General features: G+C 37.3%; 1 protein-coding gene across 1 annotated transcript in view; it reads left to right on the forward strand.

Moving 5' to 3' along the window:
• Positions 1 to 765: 765 nt before the first annotated feature.
• Positions 766 to 19,345, forward strand: part of LRP2 (LDL receptor related protein 2) — a gene marked incomplete at both ends in the record, with an annotated part of 116,877 nt that continues 98,297 nt past the window's right edge. The window contains 3 exons of the mRNA XM_082285402.1: positions 766 to 859; positions 16,975 to 17,082; positions 19,076 to 19,198. Of these exons, the coding sequence (XP_082141528.1) occupies positions 766 to 859; positions 16,975 to 17,082; positions 19,076 to 19,198 (325 nt within the window). The remainder of the gene's footprint in view (positions 860 to 16,974; positions 17,083 to 19,075; positions 19,199 to 19,345) is intronic.

Raw genomic sequence — 19,345 nt, forward strand, 5'->3', positions numbered from 1 at the left:
GCTCTTCCCTTGTTAGTGGGTATATGGTTCCTGAAATGGCAGCAGTAAAACACAGGGAGATATTTCTTTGTGTGTTGCACACACTGTTGGAGAGTTAGAACTAAAGGAGAGTGTCTCCAGCTGATATATTTAGAATTCACAGCCAAAGCACTTTACCAAACTGATTTTATCTGCTGAGAAAGTGCAAAAGTAAGTTTCATCCCTACAGTTTTCCTTTCATAGGTTTTATGTGAGGAGTACTAAGTTTTAAGCTTTACCTCTGCATTGGTGAGTAGATGTTAGATTTTTTTTCAGAGTTATCAAAAAAACTTTTTCTCGTTTGGAGCATGCCTTTGGGGCACTAAAACTTGTGACACATTTCACTTGCCACCTGCAATTCTAGGAGCTACTCAAAATACACGAGCACATTAAATACAGCGCCAGTGAACTCTGAAACAAAGTCTGCAAAGTGTAGAGTCTTGGAAGCATCTTGGCTATCCTGCGAAGTGTGGAAGGAGGGGCAGAGGCAGCCTGTGGCTGCAGGGCCTGGAGCAGTGCCTGATTCCCTCATGCTAGTTCCGGGGCCGCCGGGTATAAAGAGCTTTATGCAATGTCTGGAGGGTGGGAGTTTATAGAAAACGCGATGTCTCAACAGGCGAACACGCCTTTCTTCTGCAACTAGCAGGATAAGAAAAAGACACCAGGGTCCTTGTGCTGCTGCTGTGCAGATCAGCACCCCGGAGTCCAGGAGCCAGCTTCTGAGGAAGCTGGAGCATCCCAGCCCAAATGGGACCTCACCATCGGATGGATGGGAGAGCAGCAACTGCTTGCAAACTGCTCATATTATTCGCTGCATGCATAATGCAGGGCAGTTGCCAAGGTAAGCGCTACGCTCCAGCCTCTCCGGAATGGGACTTGCACCGCAAGGAGCACATCCCTACTCCGGGGACTTCTATAAGAAAAAGACCGAAGTTCCTGAAAGTAGAGGGTTAACGGGCGCTGATTCAAGGAGGTCTTTCTAATAGCTAGGGGAGACAGCTGGCTCTTTCCAGGAGTCATTTGGTGGAGTCGGTTTCTGTTGTGGAAAAGGAATAGTGCTTTAAAAGCACTGCAAACACCATCGGCTCTTTAGCTTCACTTCATCTTGGTTTTAAATTATCCTAGTATGCTTCCTTTGATTGTTTTTCTGGTTTGTACAAACTTTTTCTTTTTTTTTTTTCTATTTGTGTAAGACAGCAACACACAAATGTGGCTAAATTTTGAGGGACATCTCAGACTTTGCAACTCCACGGTCTAAACTCACGGTTTTACAGAAATGCAAGCAGGCAGTTTTTTCTGTGAGTGAGTCCTGATTACTGACTGTGAATAAGGCAAAAAAAAAAAAAAAAAAAAAAAAAAAAAAAAAAATCACCCCAGACGTTTTACATTTTTTCCTTGCGATCTTTGTGCCTTTCTTGCTACTGAAATACGGGTGATTTTGCAGAGCAGAGTTCACCTGCATTCCAAGAGCTGGTTTGGTGACCACTAAAATTGTACCTAGAGTTGTTTTTGGTGAGGCGTGCACAGGCTGCAGCACTTGCATGTAGACAGGTTGGGCCGGGGGATGGGGGTTATGCGTGGACATGCTTGCGTACGTGTGGTATATGCAGTCATTTACAGAAGGCTATAAGAAAGAAACAGATGCTTAGTCTAGAGCACAATAAGCTCCCCTCACTCAGTCTCAGACGCAGATTTGAAGTTGAGAGAGGGAGAACTTTTTCTCTGGGCTTTACTGTTGCTAGGCGACATCGAGGAGCATGTGACTGGCAGAGCAGGCTGAGTGCCTCTCCTCCGGTACTAATCTGGCTGCTGGGGATGGAGTAGCCGTGTGCCCAAGTCCTCTCCCCGGCCTGTGACTGCAGCCTCTCTTCTTGCCTTCTCCTTCTTCACGCTGTTTATTTGCCTTTCATTGAAAATCAAGCCTGTCTTGTTGGAGCAAGAGTGGCTGAAGTGCATTTCCTCCACCCCGTGTATTGACCTGCAGTCCTGCTGGTTCTGTGTGTGCCTGTGTATTACGTGTGTGTTCAAATTGTTAATCTGCTTTCTTTGCTCAACTCTTAGTTTAAGCTCCTTAGACAGAATCAACTAAGTAATTATACAGCAACTGCTGCTAGCAGCTCCCACTTATGAACAGGGAAATAAGAGACAGCTAATGTGCAGCAGGAGACCTGCAAAAACTCCAGCCAAGGAGGTCACACTGGTCAGAATTAATCCTATGCACTATTATTTTACATTGGATAGAATGGAAGCTGCAATGCAGATCAAAAATTTATTTTTTTTTGTTCTACAGCTGCTTGTGATTGTCCAGAAAGTATCTGATAAGTTCCATGACAGAATAAGCAGAGAGAAGCTTTGAACTAGTACCCATAGGTAGTGGAAGTACAGAAGTTTTTTATTTTATGGTGTTCCTCCCCCTCTTTCTCCTATTCTTCCCTCCCCCGCTGCATCCACAGTAGAATAACTGTGGAAATCAAGCAGTATAATTTTGGTAATGGGTGTCTGATACTAGCAACATACCTGGATAGCAATTTTGCCTGCACTGTGATTATGATAGTGAAGTATTTGGTAAGCTTAAGTTCCAGTTCCTTGAATGTTGAGATCATGTCAGACACTTATTTTAAAAAGAAAATTTGGAGAACCACGAAAGCAATCCCAAGCCTTAGAAGGAAAATGGTGAAAATCTATTATCTTGCCTAATCCTCAGTATTTTCAAAGGTGCTTCACTGATATTTTTTGAGATTTTTGTTGGCAATATCTTGAGTGTTCCCAATATAAGATGGATGTTTCTAGGAGTATTTCACCTAAGCACTTGCTCAAATGATAGTACTCTTCCTTGATTTACCTAATTCTAGTTTTATTGGGAGTAAACATAGTGCTCCTAAATGGAATTAAAATGCTGTATTTTGTAATTGCCCGCAGTACAGGGCCTGTTTCTCCAACCTTTACTCTGTAAGTCTTGTTGCGTGTGGAGTAATTGTTGTCAGAAAAAAGTGTAACTGGATTCTAAAAAAATTGTTAAATGAAGGTAGTGTCAAGCAGGAGCATCACAGGACTATTGCTCGTGTTTGTTTTGAGGAATATCAAAGTGCTTCACACTCAGTCATAAACTAGAGACAATGGATGGATGTTAGTTCACCAAATTTGATTTGTTAACCTAAGTCTCTGCAGTGATGAATCATCACCTTGATACATCCCAGGCAAATATGACTACCTTTATGAGGTCTCTATTAGTCTGAGAATGAAGGCTATTCTAAGAATGAATGCATATGGTGTGATAAGATATATCAAAAATCTGAAACATTAGCATGAAGTGTGGCAGGCCATTAAGAAATTGGTATGGTAAGACCAAGTAGAGAAGAGGTACAGCAGCTCTTTCTAGAAGTCATGGAGAAACATGCTTTTCCATCAGGCATTGTAATAGTTCAATCTCCAAATTAATAATTCAGTGTTTTTTAGACATTTTCTTCACTCAAAACTATTTAATTTGTCTGTAGGATGATGTACAGTGACATTGCTACAGGCGACAGGCCAGAGTCACTATTCATACTTCCTTGTACAGAACTGTGCACTTTTAAATGACAGAGAAGCCTGGCTGTAAGATTCCACTCCTGCCAAGACCTAGTGTTTGAAGACTTGAGTGACTGGGAACTGAGGATTTGGAAGTAATGAGAAGGGAAAAAGGATGGCAAGAAATATGAATATACCAATGCAATCCTGACATACAATTTACTGGGTTTTCTGCATGACCTTTGGGCTTCAGTGTTCATAATCCTGCACTGGTACAATTTTCTTGGTTTCTCTTGGAGAAGTACTCACACAAAATCAAGAGCAAAAATTGCACTGAGTGTCCATGTACCTGGCTTCTAAACTGGTTTACTTCCTGAGGCCTGACAATTCAGAAGTACCTGTCAGTGAAACATGTTATATAGTCTTCTCACATTTTAATGAGTTTTTCTGTGCACTAACAGGGGTTTTGGTTTTTTCTTTCTTTGTTCTTTTTAATGAATAGCCCACTTCTAGTACATCTCTTGAATTTTCTTAATAATTCACTCTTTTTCTGTATTCTGTTCAGTAAAGCGTATCAGGTATTTGCAGAGTAATCAGCTAAAGCAAAGAATGGGTCAAACCCTAGAATTTTAGTTAAAAATTGAAAGCAGTAATTGGATGACACCTGGTTAGATTTAGGTTCTATGCCAAGTGCTAGAATTACAGTAAATAATTAAGCTACAAGAGTGAAGACAAACAGACACAGAGCATCCAAGGAGATTTCAACTAAGATAAATGTGTGATGTGTATGATGCTTCTATTTCCCTGTAAGACAAACCAAAACCTTCTTTCATATATTGAGCTGATTGGAAATTTGAGCTATGAAATCCTACTTTAATCCAGATTTACTTGCCATGTGTTTTGCAGGAAATAGCAAAGATTCATTTAGGGGAAAGGTAGACTGCAATTTCATTACAGCCTTTTAATTCTTTTCCTTTTGGGCTTCCTGGATTGACTTGAAATCAGCTGCACTGTTTGAAGCCTTTCCCCTCCATACGCCTTCTTGCACTCTTAACTTCTCATTCTTTAACACTGAACCTGGTGATTCTTCCAGCAAGAGCTGTTTTTTAAAATCTGAATACTCTTCTTTTTAATTGAGCAGTAAGCGGGCACATTGTAGGCATAGTTTATTTTATCTATGTATACTGAAGCCATTCAGTCTTCTACAATACTTATTTTTAGATCTGAGGGGTTGTGATAACTTTTCAGATAGACAAATATGTAACTTGAATTACACTGTACTATCACTTTTTAAAGCAGTAATTGTATCTCCTCTTCCAGAGCTCTACTTAAACCATACTGGAACCATATAGTACTTTGGATGTTTCAAAGGAAGTTACACTTTCTAGAGGTTGTCATTGTTGAAAAACATTAAATGTTCCTTCTAATTAAGGATCTATTGTCTATTTAAAGAGAAGTGGATGTTTTTATTCCACTGTGACTAATTAGTGATGATAATCATAAGTTTTCAATTTCTTTTTAATAGCTTACACTGATTGTGGCAGATAAAAGACAGAGCTGTTTTTGAAATATTTAAAACTGAAGTGCTTCTTTACATAATTTGATAGTAATACACAATTCTTAAAAATACCTTGAGCTGTTTCTAGATGAAAGAATAACAAGGTTTCTTCTGAGAAACCCAGTACTATTCCTTTAATTTTAAAGAAATTAGCCTGAGTTGTACTGATCTAAGACAGAAAATATGATTCAGTGAAGACCAAACATCTCTTTAAATAGCTTTCTGTTGTTTGAGATTAATTTTGAAGTCCATTTTGTTATGATGACATTAATTTTTTAAACAACTTTTTGCTCCCTCAACTCAGTATACTTATAGAGCAGTTTAAAAAATGAAGTTTAATAAGTAAGCATAGAACTGTTGAATGAAATGGATAGCCTTTAGTGTATTCCTTAAGCTTTTACTGTTGGTTTCAAGGGTTTTAATGTTTTCTTTGTTTTGTAATGCTTAAAGTGGATTAGAGATCTAAGGATCACTGTTAAAAGTTTTGTTTTGGATTAATGAAACGACATATAAAAGTTGACTGAAATGGTTCTATGACCTGTTCTATTTTATAATTTAAACATGAATAAGTTGCCTTCATTTTACAATTAAGAAGTCAGATCTTCAGCAAAAGGGCACTGTTTACAGCAGCAGTGTGTCTGCCCAATTATTTTTCTGCACAGGCAGGTCATGATACTACACCCTGCTGAGTCAAGTCAGAGAATGGGGGGGCCATTCCAACTGGGACTCCCTTTAACAGAGCTTGCAGAGTCATGCTTTTGTGGAGCAAGAAGGCTGGGGGTTTAGTTGTGCGCTCTGGCATCTCTTAAAAAAAGCCAGAAGGCATAGTCCACAAGATATCCCAGGAACTGATACATTCACCAATGTATTTAGAACCTAGGTAATGTTTTTTATCTTCAGAAGCCATGGTGCACATTATCAACTCTTATACCATAGAAAGTTCAGTTTACATTGAGGAAGTATAAGGTCTGCAGAACTGGAATACAGCCATGTATAAATAACCCTTCCCAGATTTGTCCCAAAGAAGGAAATCTACTATGTAAAGTTCATATCATTCAATACCCATTTTGATCTGATCAAGCCCTTGTCACACCTTGTCATCTGAGGGTACAGTTTCATGAGAAGTGATGAGCCATGTGAATGGTTAGTTCACCACTCCTGGAAGCAGGATGCCCTCACTCATCTTCCCTCTCTTTTCCAATGTCCCATGCCCGTGTTGCTGACAACCTTGAGTTGTTGGTACTTGCTTTGTGCCACTGCTCATTGGACCTTCTCTGAGCTGTTTTCACTGTGGGAGAATTAAACCAGGCCTATGGAATTATAGCTTAGTGATTTTTGAGCAGCATGCAGAAGGGCCTGGTAGTTACTGGAGTTTGGAAAAGAAAGGGAACCTTGGCAGCAAGTACGAGGAGAGGTGTTTGAAGGAGGGTGAGAAAGACACACTCTGTTTTCCTATGGTAAGTCAGGGCTGGCCATGCAACCACTGTCTAATGCTACTGCTAAAAACCTTACCATGCTGGTAACAAGAGTAGTCCTATGAGGGCTAGGGTGAACAAGTGTTAGCGCTGCTGGAAACCCTTTTGTAAAGGTGTCTTGTGGAAACAGATGGCTTGACTTGAATGAGGCTGCTCACATGTTCACTTTTTGAGCAGAGTTGTAGGGCTGTTCTCAACCTGCAATGTAATAAGTGCATTGGATGATAACCAATCAGATGGAATGTTGCTGCAGTTCTTGTTGGCCTTCTAGCTGTATTAATAAAAATTACTTTTACTACTGCAAGGTCTAATACTTTTAAAAACCATTTCATGTGAAATAAACTCCAGTTTGTCTGAAATGAGTGACAAAGTCTGTGGTGTCTTCCATAAGAATATTGAGCTGTGTTTGTTAGCTCTGCAGTTACTAATTTTCTGTATGAAGTCAGACACAGAATGCACTTTAAAGCCCCACTGAAAATAAGTGCAAAACTTTTTAATTCTTGGCCTATGCAACTTTTTCTAATAGGAGTTAAGAATTCTCAGAGACTTAAATCCTGCAAGGCAGTTCAGGAAGGGAGAGGCCCAAATGATCACCCTGTTAAAGGAAAAATCTTGTCTTTAAACAACCTATGTGGAGGTACTGACTCTCTAAACAGCAATATAACAGTTGTGGTTGCAATTGTCTCCTAGCAGACCTTGTGAAAGACTGATGGAAAAGTATTGCTATGAGGAAGGGATTACAAGTTAAAGGTTGCAGGCCTGCAGGCAAATGCCTGCAGTCCTCTGAGCAATGTTATTTGTATGTTGTGTGTTACCATTGAGATCCTTGGGAGACAGTGTATGGCTTTCCTGTTAGTTTTTTGTGCTTGTTTCTGGATGTAAGGATATAGCGTGGAGTACGTGCATGCTTTTGTGTTTCCAAGGATGTAGCAACTGTGGACTTATGCAGCTATACAGGCTAGAGAAGTTCATCCTTACTGTTAACCTCTGTGTCTGACATGCTGCTTAGACTAGCTAGCTAATGTAATGTAAAGAATTACTTACAATATTGTGCCCAGCAGCCACCAATGAAGAGAAGTCACAGCAGAATCAAGCATCCTTAAAACGTCAAAGTGGATGAATAAATCTGAGAGTTATAGAATTTGGATGCTTAGGGAAAATAAAAGTAAAATGCTTCCATTGGGGTTGACAGGAAGAGTAATGTTTCAGGAGAAGATGGTATTTCTTGTATTTATCTTCTTCTGATGAATTCAAGGACTGACTTTTTAATATGGCACACTTATTAGTATTACTATTGCATAAAAGGATTTAAAAAATTATTTTTAAAACTAAAAACTATAAAGAAAATATGCTACACTTAGAAATGAAACAGCCAAAGGATGATTTCATTCTTATTGTTCATTTCCAAGTCCTTTAAGATAGAACTGCATTTTGTGTGAGCACATCGGACCACATTGTTGCTTCAGTTCAGGTGATCCTGGCAGGGGATTTGGAACTAGATGATCTTTAAGGCCCCTTCCAACCCAAACCGTTCTATGATTCTATGATCCTTCATTTACTCAGGCCGGCCTTGACATACAGAATTTCCTTTTCAGGAAGCTTGATAAGGAATGACCAGCCACTAGCTACTAACTGAAAAAGGGTCACTACTGAATAAGGGAGAAATGTGACATGTCAATGCATCCGAAGGAATATATGTAGTTCCCAGTGTCATGGGCAGTAGTAAGCAGCATTAGAATGTCTGTCTAGACACACTGGGTGCTTGCAGCATGTGGTCTATCTATTCTGTACTGACACGTCAGTTCTGCTTTTCTGACAATGTTCCCACAGTTTTGGTTTGCAGTGAGTAACTATTGCAATTTTTGAAATTTGTGCAAAATGACTAGTGGCCTGTGAAGCTTTGGGTGGATATGGGTTCTGTGGTGGGAAGATAGAAATGGCTTTTATTTTTTGCACTTACCATGTTTATTATCTGTAAGGCAAAGTGGTTTATTTTTTGCACAGCAGGTTTCATTTTTCATTTAACAACTTGTAATATAAAATTATGGTAAGGTTTATAATTTAGCAAAATGTTACATGTTGCACAGCCATTTCCATTCTAGCAATGATACAGAAAAGAAATACAAAAATGACACGATTTCACTGTCACGAACTGCGCAGGAAGGCTCTTACTGAGGCCAGTTCCTAGCGCTGCAATGACGCATCAGCTTTTAGGAGAGCATGACAAAATTGAATGCAGGTCATCATCTCAGCATGCGATCTAATTTTGAGAAAGAACTGCACATTGGTTGGAAAATTTATTTAAAAAACTGTACAGCTCTCAAAATGAGAAAAGCTTCCTGAGAGGTTGTTTTATCATCTGCTACTGCATCTGACTGACTTTCGAAGTGATATATGTACTGTACCTGTTCTCTCTAAGTTGTTCAAGCACTTTTTTTTTTTTTTTCACGTTCCACATACTGTGTAGTTGTAAATACTTCCTAGTCTTGAAGACTTTCCTCTTTTGCTCATATTTTTCCCCACCTTCTGTTACCCAGTTGCTATTCTACAGCAGCCTTGGGGCCATTAGCAAGGTTCATTCTTATGAAAATGCTTGGGATGCTTCCTTCTGTGAGTAACTGAGGATGTCTTTTTTTCTGCTGTGTTTGCCTGTTCTTCTTCCTCTTTTTGTCATATGGTCAATTAGAACAGATTTTTGCATACTTAATGTGCCATTCATGAAAAAGAAGCTACTGAGATTTAGGAGAGCTGGGGTATGTATGCTTCCCTAGAGATCCACAGTGCTTGCTTCGCTTCCCCAGCTAACACAATCACAACAGATTTATGTGGATTAAGACACCTAATGTCAAGACAACTGCTTGGGGTTATCCAATTTAAGGCAGAACATGTTCTTTACATATAGTGTCTGAAAGACATTTTTATGTTGAGAAGGCTAATCTTTCAGCTGCACTGCAAGTACTGTTTCTCGTGAATTTGGCCATACAGATAATAATTTTACTAAAATCTTTAAGGAGTACAAATAGTTTTTGTTAGTGTCCTCCTGGAAAATACTTTATATACAGTTTAGATTAAAGAAAGTGTCTAAGAAAAATTAATGGCTGACCCTCAGTTATCACTGAAGTACAAGAAATTTGTCAGTGACTTAAATGAAAGAAGGAACCTGGTCTGTTCAATATAAAGAATATTTACTTTATCAGTAGAAAGGAGTATCACCTCCTGTCTATTAGAATTAGCCCTTGCTTAAAAGGATTATTTCTTATTCCTGCCTTGTTATAGGACTAAAAAGATAGTAAAAGTTTATTTGTTGCTTTAAAAAAGTGTGTGAGTTGAAGCAAGATTGTAAAGGAACTTAATTTTTATTATTTTGTTTGTAGTACTGTATGATGGAAAAGGTACATAGTATGGATATGTACTTTATGAGCATGTATGATAAATAAACTGTCATGGTTTTAAATTTAGAAGGTTTTTTACAATTAAGTTCAGTGTGGATAACTTAAAAAGACTGAATGTCTTGATTTTTTTTTTTTTTTTTTTTTACTTTTCCCAGAATAATTGATTTGGAAGTGGTAATGTAGAAACCATTGTTATTTTTTTCTGAATACAAGAGCTTTAAGAAAAAAAATTAAAACTGAGACTTTTGTTTTTTTCCTGGGAGGTCCATATTTGGTATATCAAAAAATTAGGATCTTGTTCTCTTTATTATTGGTTCAGGCTTATACTTGAAAAAAATAAAATTGAATAGATTTGTTAAGAACTAATTAATAAACCATTTCTATTTTTATCAGGCTGTTTGCATTTGCTGCTTTTTCAATTAATAAAGCTGAAGTAAGGTAATGAGGATGAGGATTATGAATATCTTTAATGTTGCTAGGAAGCATTTACAGTGTCATTCCTTTGAACTTGTCTGCAGGAGACTTGAACCATTTTTTCTTTGCAGGAAAGCTTTCCTGCTTAGTTTCAGTAGATTAAAATCCTTAATTTCTTTAATTCTTGGATTTATGTTGAGGCATTAGCAGAAATTAATCTATAGTCCTTTTGTAACTATTAACTGAAAGCAAATAGTTTAACTTTGAATACAATTATTTAAAGAATTTTTATCAAAGATTTTGCATGTGAGCATTATTAAAATGATATTTGATGCTTTAGTTTTAACAATTGCTTTAGTTGAGAAGTATTTGTATGTGCAAGAACATGCAGATACAAAGCACATAATATAATGTAGATTTTGCTGGGTGTTTTCCTGCTTGGCAAGTAAAGGCAAACCATAAAAATCTGCTGATGCTGCAGAGAAACATGGTATTTCCAAGTCCATAATGAAAGACAATAGTTTCACTTTTGGTCTTGAATTTTAAAATGCTTTTAAAAAAAAAAATCAGTTGAGTAAAAATTTCAAATGTTGATATTGGATCTTACCTGTCAGAGTAGAACCCACTTATTACAGCTTCTGATACCTGTCATTCTGCTGAACACAGAATGTGGTTTACTCAAAAATAAGTCCGGCTATTACTGGTGAAGAACAGGATCAGTTGCTTCAAGTTCAGTCCTTTATCACTTCCACCAATGTCCCCTGTCTCCCACCCTCAAATAATCAAAATGTTTCTTGTACTGTCTGATAAACATACCAGCAAAGCAGTGTGCCTCTCATGTATTGTGACTTTGAGTGCTAACAGATTAAAAATAGAATGTGAATGCGTGTTGGTGAAGGGAAGAACAGGGCCATTTGGCCTCTTGGCATCGGGGCACCCCTGGGAGTTCAAGAGCATGTCATCTTTATGCTGCAAACTACCTAGGGCATGGTCCTTTTTGTTACATGATTGTACGGTGCAAGGCACAAGGAGTTCTTGATCAGCTGCTGAGTCTGTAGATGCTATTTTACTAATAATAATCTTGTTATATGCAATCAGATGATAATTCAGTAAAAGAAATACTACACTTCCCTACTGACAAAGTATTGCTGTCTCTCTGGCACTTCAGCTTTTCTGCATCAGGTTGTCCCTTGACTAGTCCTCTGTTTTCTTATCAATCTGTCTACAAAGGTCCTGCAGTCGTGTGAAGTGGGTGCAGATGTACATTTGTACTGTCTTTTTGTTGATATTGTCAGTAAAAATTATTTCTTTTGTCTGATTTAGAGACACATAGGTACAAAAGATGGTTCATGTTGCAAGGGCTTGAAAACTGCAGGTAAATCTTTTACTGCTTTGTGTAATACTGTGGGACAGTAATACCTATAAATGTTTGTGTGATCTATGTTGTTTTTTTTTTTTAAATCTGCATAGTTTGTATTAAATATAATGAAGTTTAAAGGCTGTAGATAGACTGAAGGTTAAATATCATCTCGAGGTATATGGAAGTTAGCATAATTTCATCAGACTCTATTTTTCTTATATATTAAATAATATTTGTTCATTCTGCTGTTATAATTGCTAGCTGACTACTGCTCCTCAGTGTCATAGGGCATTATTTGAAAATAAGCTAAGGTTTTTCCTAAACTTTGGATTTCACTTCTTTCTACATTAGTGACGGGGAACAGAGATGGAATTCTCGGAGGTTCAGCCTTCCCTCCTTGAGCATGCCAAAACCTCAGGCTGTTTGACATGTAATTAAGCTCGGCAAAAATCTGACATCAAAGTGTATGGAAGGCGATTCTCCAGGATTCTTTTACCTGCAAGGCCCCTAGAATGGGCTGCTCTGTTTGGGGCCAAATGGGAAAGAAAGTACTCTTTTTTGGAAGGCAGGGAGAAAGAGAGCTTGTCACTTATTTTTCTATTTGTAAATTTTATGTGGAAGACGTTTGTAATGCTCAGTGTGTTTGCATTTACTTGTTGAAAGCCTGGAGATGTATTACAAGTGGAACTATTCAGCTGAAAAAATATTGCCTTGAAGAACATTACTCTTTTAAATGCAAATAAATCTGTTGAGGGATTTGATTCCTGAAGTGTAAAGTAATTGCAGCAGTGTAAGTTTGATTTTTGAGTGGACAGTTTGAGAGTGGTACAATCTACCCTGGACTTAATACATTCCTCATTACTTTAAGTTCTTCATTCAGGCTTAGCTGCTAAAGAAGTGTTAGCAGCTCTCAAAGGCATTGTGAGTACAATGAAGGAAGAACGAATTTTGGCCTATTCTGTATAATCAGAATGAACAGTCATGGCCCTTAATCTGTGGATGACAAATGTAATTCAGAAGATTTGTAGTCAGAGTTAAACGTGTGAGGGACTTCAAGGTTAAATGACCAGGTAGAAAATGTGTGAAAAGAATACAAAAGACTAGAACTGTTCCGGGAGGAACTGCAAGGAGTCAAAAGTAATGCAGATGGGTGGAGAGTAAGGCTGATTTGATTCTATTATAAGCCAAACATAACCTTCTGGTTTGAATTTTAGCTTTAATTCTGAAACTAAATGTTCCTACAAAAACCTGGGGACAAGTGAAGCCCAGTGGAGGTTGAGAGGGTGTAATGGACTGCCTTCCTGTTGAAGACTGTAGCCCGAGGGGTTAAAGCACTGTGCTGTGAAATTCGTGATGCTATTAACCTCTCACTCTTCTGCTGGAATTCCCTGTCACTTAATGTGACATTGAGTAACATTCATTAGTGGTGTGAAGGTTGTCGACCATCCTCTAGTAGCAGTGGGGTTTGTCTTTGACAGTGGTTTACCATAGGGTACTTCATTCATATACAGGCAACAATTGTTGCAGAAAATAAGGTGAATAGTGGTAGAAGATGCGCTTATTTTGAATAAATTAAAAGTGAAAGAAAGTATTTTGTTTAGTTAGCAATTTGCTCAATCTTTACTCTGATAAAACCACTACTATGTTGTTCTATTCTAGTGGAAAACGACTACCTGACATAACCTTTCTGCAAGCAGCTTTCCCAGAGCTAGTAATGTAAGCCTTCTTGTTTTATCTGAGCAAATTCTGAATCTTAAACATCCACTGAGAGTCTCTTACAAGAGAATCCCAGACACAGAGAACAATATAAAGTCCAGTGACAAAGTTAGCATGAAGCCCCAAGATAGTAAGTCTAACAAGAACAACAAGAACTTTAGAAATAGCACTTTGGTCTACATTTTTTCCAGTGATGCTTCTGATCTTTGCTTTTCATTCAGTATTAGACTGGTTTATATTAAAGACAATATAATATATTTGTTATTTCTTTGGTGTTTTCCTGAATATCAAGCATTAGAAGCAGATTTTACCTTTCAAAATTATTTTTGTTAATACCCAGAGATTCTTTTTTTTATATATATGTTCTGTTGTGATTCCTAAGGTCTGCTGTGCATTTTTTTAGCCCATAATTTAGTAGTGCTTTAATCACAGTCAGAAGACTAAAACTGAATTATAGTAATGGTAGAGCAACACCAAAAATTCAATCATTTCTGAAAACTGAACTTTCAGAAGTCACCCAAATTCTGTTCTATTAACAAATTTTAAGCATGAAGTTAAGCCTGATTACTTTATTGTTTGTTTTTAAACTCAGTGGTTATTTCCTTCAGGAATTTTGCTAATAGGATTCTGTTTACCTCAAAAAAGTGTCTGGTTTTATCAGTATTTGTCAGAGTAAATCTGAATTTCTATGGAAATTAGCTTATTAGTATTAATGATTATTGAGCCGCCTTACCATTAAAAAAACCCCACAAAAATTTATTGAAAGGAAAACCTTCTGTAAAATTACTAATGACTAATTCTTCAGTGAACTGAGGCTTCAAATAGTATCAATAAACAAGCTTATACTCCTTGTTTTCTGACAGTTCCTGCTCTTGCTGAAGCCCAGGTGCTGCAGGCTCACATTGCATAGAATATACCAAATCTGGTTATTGCTGACATGGTTATTTTTCTTTCATTCTGGATATTTCTCCTGGGTATTTGTAGCAGTAACTTTGTAATCATGCATTTTTCCCCTGATTACTTTCTCCTTTATCAAAGTTAGAATTGTTTTTGCTCACAGAAGAAACACAAGCTTCTTAGAATCTTTGTGAGAAGTGCCCTTGATACTGCAGATCACTTTTACTTCTTTCATATTACTGATTTTCGAAGATTGTTTTTTTAATGAATTTACACAATTATCAGCTAGGTGATTTTCTTTGTTCTAAAGAAGATATGGAACAGTGATAATTGAAGTATTAGTCTTTCATAATACTTGTAGGTGTTTCAGAGCTCTTTGCCTTCAGTTGTAAATAAGCACGGCAGATAACATTGTAAAGCTTAATGCCATAATTAAATGAACGATAACAGGTCTGATGAAGAATTGTATAAATGGACATTGATACGGTGCTTACTGTATGTATGTGTGAGCATCTTAAATTATAATTCTGAAAAGTATTATAGACTGTAGCAGAACTGTGTGGCTTGCAGGTTTTCTGTTAACATTCAGTTACCATTTCTGATACTGTACAAAGACTGCTGTGTTTATACTGTTTTTTAAAAAGTTAATCAGTGTTATCGCCTCATTTTAATCACTATAAGGGTACGTTTTAATGATAAGAACTTAGTACAAGATAGCCAAAATAAACTGTTGTACATAGTGCTTGAATTTTTTTTAGCTAGTTATTATTTAGAAATAATATACAAATTGCTCATATTGCCTGTTTATAAGCATGTTTCATTAAAAATCCTAATCATGTGGATGCAGATTTAATTCTATATTGTAACTTCTTTTTTTAAGTGACTGAATATTTTTGAATAGCAATAATGTACTAAATACACAAGGAGAATCAGTTTTTGTTTTGCATAGTAATTGCAATTGATAAATGGTGGGTTATGTGTTGTGTTTTTAGAGCTTTAACTGCTAATCTCATATGAAAATGTTGCTTTGTAGGGCAAAATTCAGGGAGAGGGCCTGGGATTCCAGAGTGAACTTGTACATTCCTTCTGGGCATTTTTGCAAGGGAGGTTGTTGTGTTTTAAAGGTAGTTGATAAGAGACCTGCACCACCAACCCCAGACCTGCACCACCAACCACCATCATGCATTAGTCTATAGAAGGTATTTGGGTGAACATACTCCTGTACCACTCCGTACCACCATTTATCCAAGTGAAATTTTTGACCATTTGCAGGATACATTATAAATCAGGGTGTCACTACCAGACAATCAGATTTGAACATTCCTTGCATAAAGTAGCTTGCCTATATCCCTAAGGAATACATCACTTAACTGTGTTTATGTGACAGTGTTGATATGCCTGGTTTTACATGAAAGTTAGGTAGCATGTTATTTATGTCATTATGAATTCACGAAGTAGGTGGTTGTGCTTTGTGTATACTGAGGTTATCTTCTCTGGACAAATCACTCAGAATAATTGAAAGATGCAATTTTATCATATGGTTATTAATTAAATCAAGAAACAGGATTTTCTTTCCTTCAGAGTTGGACTTTGCTACTACCTCACGTTTTTTCAGTGTTCCCCTCTCTGAGGTGCTGACAACAGATTAACATGAAACAGAGCTCTGTTGAACCTAATTATGTTGTAGTTCATTGTTTTGAGGATCTATAAAACTGTTCACTCCCTTTTTATGAGGCTGTAGTCACAACGAAAGGCCATAAACAGTGCCTTTTCTCTTTCCTACGGACTGGGGATTTCATTAGTTGACTCTAATAAAGGCCTGATCCAGCTGTATTTACACCTGGGAATGAATGCTTCTTTATCAGGTCTTAATCCTTAGTAGATCAAGCAGGAGAGAATGACAGCAGGATAGCTTTTGATCAGCCATAAATGTCTGAAAGCTTAATTTCTTTTAAAATTATTTGCTATTCAAATCTTGACTCAAGACATGCTTTCCTGTACTTCAGAGGAAATATTTTAAGTATGAGGGCATTATTAAAAAACAAAACAAAACTGAGATCTTTCTATACTTTCAAGCAGTTACCACTGAAACAAGATTTCTGCATCAGCTAAGGAGATTATTATTGTATGTTTTTAAATCCTCATAGACTTTGGAGAGTACTAATGTTTAGCACGCTAAGCCCCTGGAAATAATGTGGAAAGTGATGGCCTACCTTTATTTAAAATCTATACTGCTTGGGAATTTACAATTGATACATTCCTGCTAAATAGGTTTCTGTAGTGTATGTACTCTAGACTTGTTTGTGTTATTTTTCCTTTTTTATAATTCTTTTTGTTTTGTTTGTATAATAATACAAATACTAAAATTATTGGAATTTTCTAGCAATTTATTTGGAAATGTCCTGTAATATTTGAAGGTGGTTCTTCGCTTTTTTTTTTATTTGTTTGACTGGGTATATAGAGCTCTTTATATATACATACTTTTTAATGTTTTTTGTATTATCTTTTGTATTATTTTTTGTATTATTTTCTCTCCATGCTGCAAGGTGATGGATAAACTAGAGTTGTTGATGAATTTCACTGTCTGTTTTTATGTGCTTGCACTGCTAAGCTGCTTGTTCCCCTGTTTTACCACAGGATGTGAGCGGGGACAGTTTCGCTGTGGCAATGGTCGCTGTATTCCTGCAGACTGGAGGTGTGATGGGGCAAGAGACTGCTCAGATGATACAGATGAAGCTGGCTGCCGTAAGTGAAACAAATAAAGAGCAACTCCTTTGTAATGCAAGAAATTGGGAGATTCCAATATGCACCACTGTACCTATGGTACAAGAATGAGTATTGAATTGGGAGAAAACTATTAGTAGTCATGACATACTGCAGAACCTATTTGAGTCATATTCCATGAGCTCATTTGCTTTGGTAGATGGAAAATCAAGTAGAGCTCAGCTTCTAACATGACTTTAAACTTTTCTTAAAAATCTGACTGTCCAATAATGCAGTTTCATATTGTGACTAATGTTCTAAGTACATGTAGAAATGTATTGTATTCTATTACTGCAGTAATCCTGAATATTGGATGTACATACAGCTGCCACTAGTATCACTTGTGCTCCAAATCTTTGGATTTTTCAGACCCCGGACAACTAACTGTATCTACTGTGCCCAAAGTAGGGTCATGCTTAATTGTCTAGACCTGATTTTAATTGTCTAGAGTTGATTGTGCTGTGTCAGCAGCCGAGGAACAACCATTTTATTCATATGAACTGTAATATCCATGCACAAAGATTGTCTCAAGCTGAATGGAAAAGCTGTGAAAGTGAAGAATTTCTCTCCACAGTCTGTTTTCAGGAACTTGCCTGTATTTTACCTTCTTAGTTCTAGTGTTCTTTGAGGTCTTGTGGATTGGTGCAATTATCAGCCCACTTACAGGTTAGGCCAATTTTTGCCCCTCAGCTGATAGGTAGTGAGAAAGAATAATTTATATCTGTTCTTTTCACACTGTATTATTTCTTTGCTGCTTTACCCATGTAATAGTTGGAGGCCATTGACACAGCTTGACAGTCTGATTTGTTGCTTGGCACTTTAGTTAGCTCCAAAAACTAGTGTAGTGCTGGGTGAAGAATGTCTTTAAATGGGCAAAACAAAATGGTGTTGTCCCATTGCAATAATGAAAATTAAGCTTCATTTTTTTGAGTGAATTGTCCTTTGAAAACAATATGTTAATGTGCTATAGGTAGTGGAGCACATCAGTGCCTAGCAAGATAGTTTTAAACAGTATAAAACTGGTCTGAGGTTAAAATCATGCTAAAGAATTATTCTTTGGATCTTGAAGCAGGACTTAAAAGAGTATGCATGAAATACATGTCTGTAGTATGTGATCAATTTTATCTTTCTGATTAGTTTACTACTGATGTTATTTTGTACTTTTCAACTCTAAATCTACAAATTGTTTTAATTTTCTCCCTCAATGCTTTGGTTACATTGGTAGCTGTGCTTGCATATCATCCCATGAGCACAAAGTGTTTCAAGTTAACCTTGTATTTCTGCAACGACATAATCCTGACAACAGAGCTGGTCCAGACCAGGGTCCTGTTTAGTGGACTGTGTTGTACTAGTGGTTCTTCCAGGGGTATTAACTGCGGATGGAGTAAGCTGGGACACAGTTTCAGACAATTATTTTGATCTTTCTCTTTGACGGCTCCCTGTTTGTCTATTTGAAGAGTACAGGGTGGATCTGGAACAACGTTCAGATTGTTCTGATCTGACCCTCACTTTTGCCTCATGAATTCACAGGTAAAAATCATGAGCTTGTTTTGGGAGACCATGTTCTTACAAGGGATAAAGCACCTGAGGTGGATTGAGAGCAATTGAACAGACCCCCTGTGAGACTAGGGAAGCTAGTGTGACTCTACACATAAGTGAAAAAAAGGGGCTCTGCCAGAGGGCAGTTCAGAACCTGAAAATTTTTTAGGGTCTGCCTTCTAGAGGAACTTGTGTCTCCAGGAGAGGATATAAAGCTGAAGATTCTATGCAGGAGTTTACTAAGCTGAATTTTGCCTTTGAGCATCCTTTTGCTGGTCCAATTTCACCTCTGTTAAATGCTTCATGTGCTTCATGGAAGTTACAATTCATTAACACATGAACCTTAGACCTTCTTTTCCCTTATGCAATTATTTTCTTTGAAAACGCTTTCACAGATGTCTGTGAAATGACAATCTTTTTTCATTGCTTACACTAGCACAACCTACCTGTGAGGGAAATCAGTTTCAGTGTCAGACTGATGGTGAATGTATTCCACAGTCATGGGTTTGTGATGATGAGGAGGACTGCGAAGATGGCTCAGATGAGCATCAACAATGTCGTAAGTATTTTAACTTGCAGTGTTATACCAGCTTTTTGAAATAACATAATTTACATAACAGCATATTGAGAACATACAGAAACAAGCCTGTAAGTACTGAAGTCTCTCAAAAGTGTTTCTAGAAATGAAATAATCTGAAGTCTGAAG

The sequence above is a fragment of the Coloeus monedula genome, assembly GCF_965178545.1.
Source record: "Coloeus monedula genome assembly, chromosome: 7".
Lineage (NCBI taxonomy): Eukaryota > Metazoa > Chordata > Aves > Passeriformes > Corvidae > Coloeus > Coloeus monedula.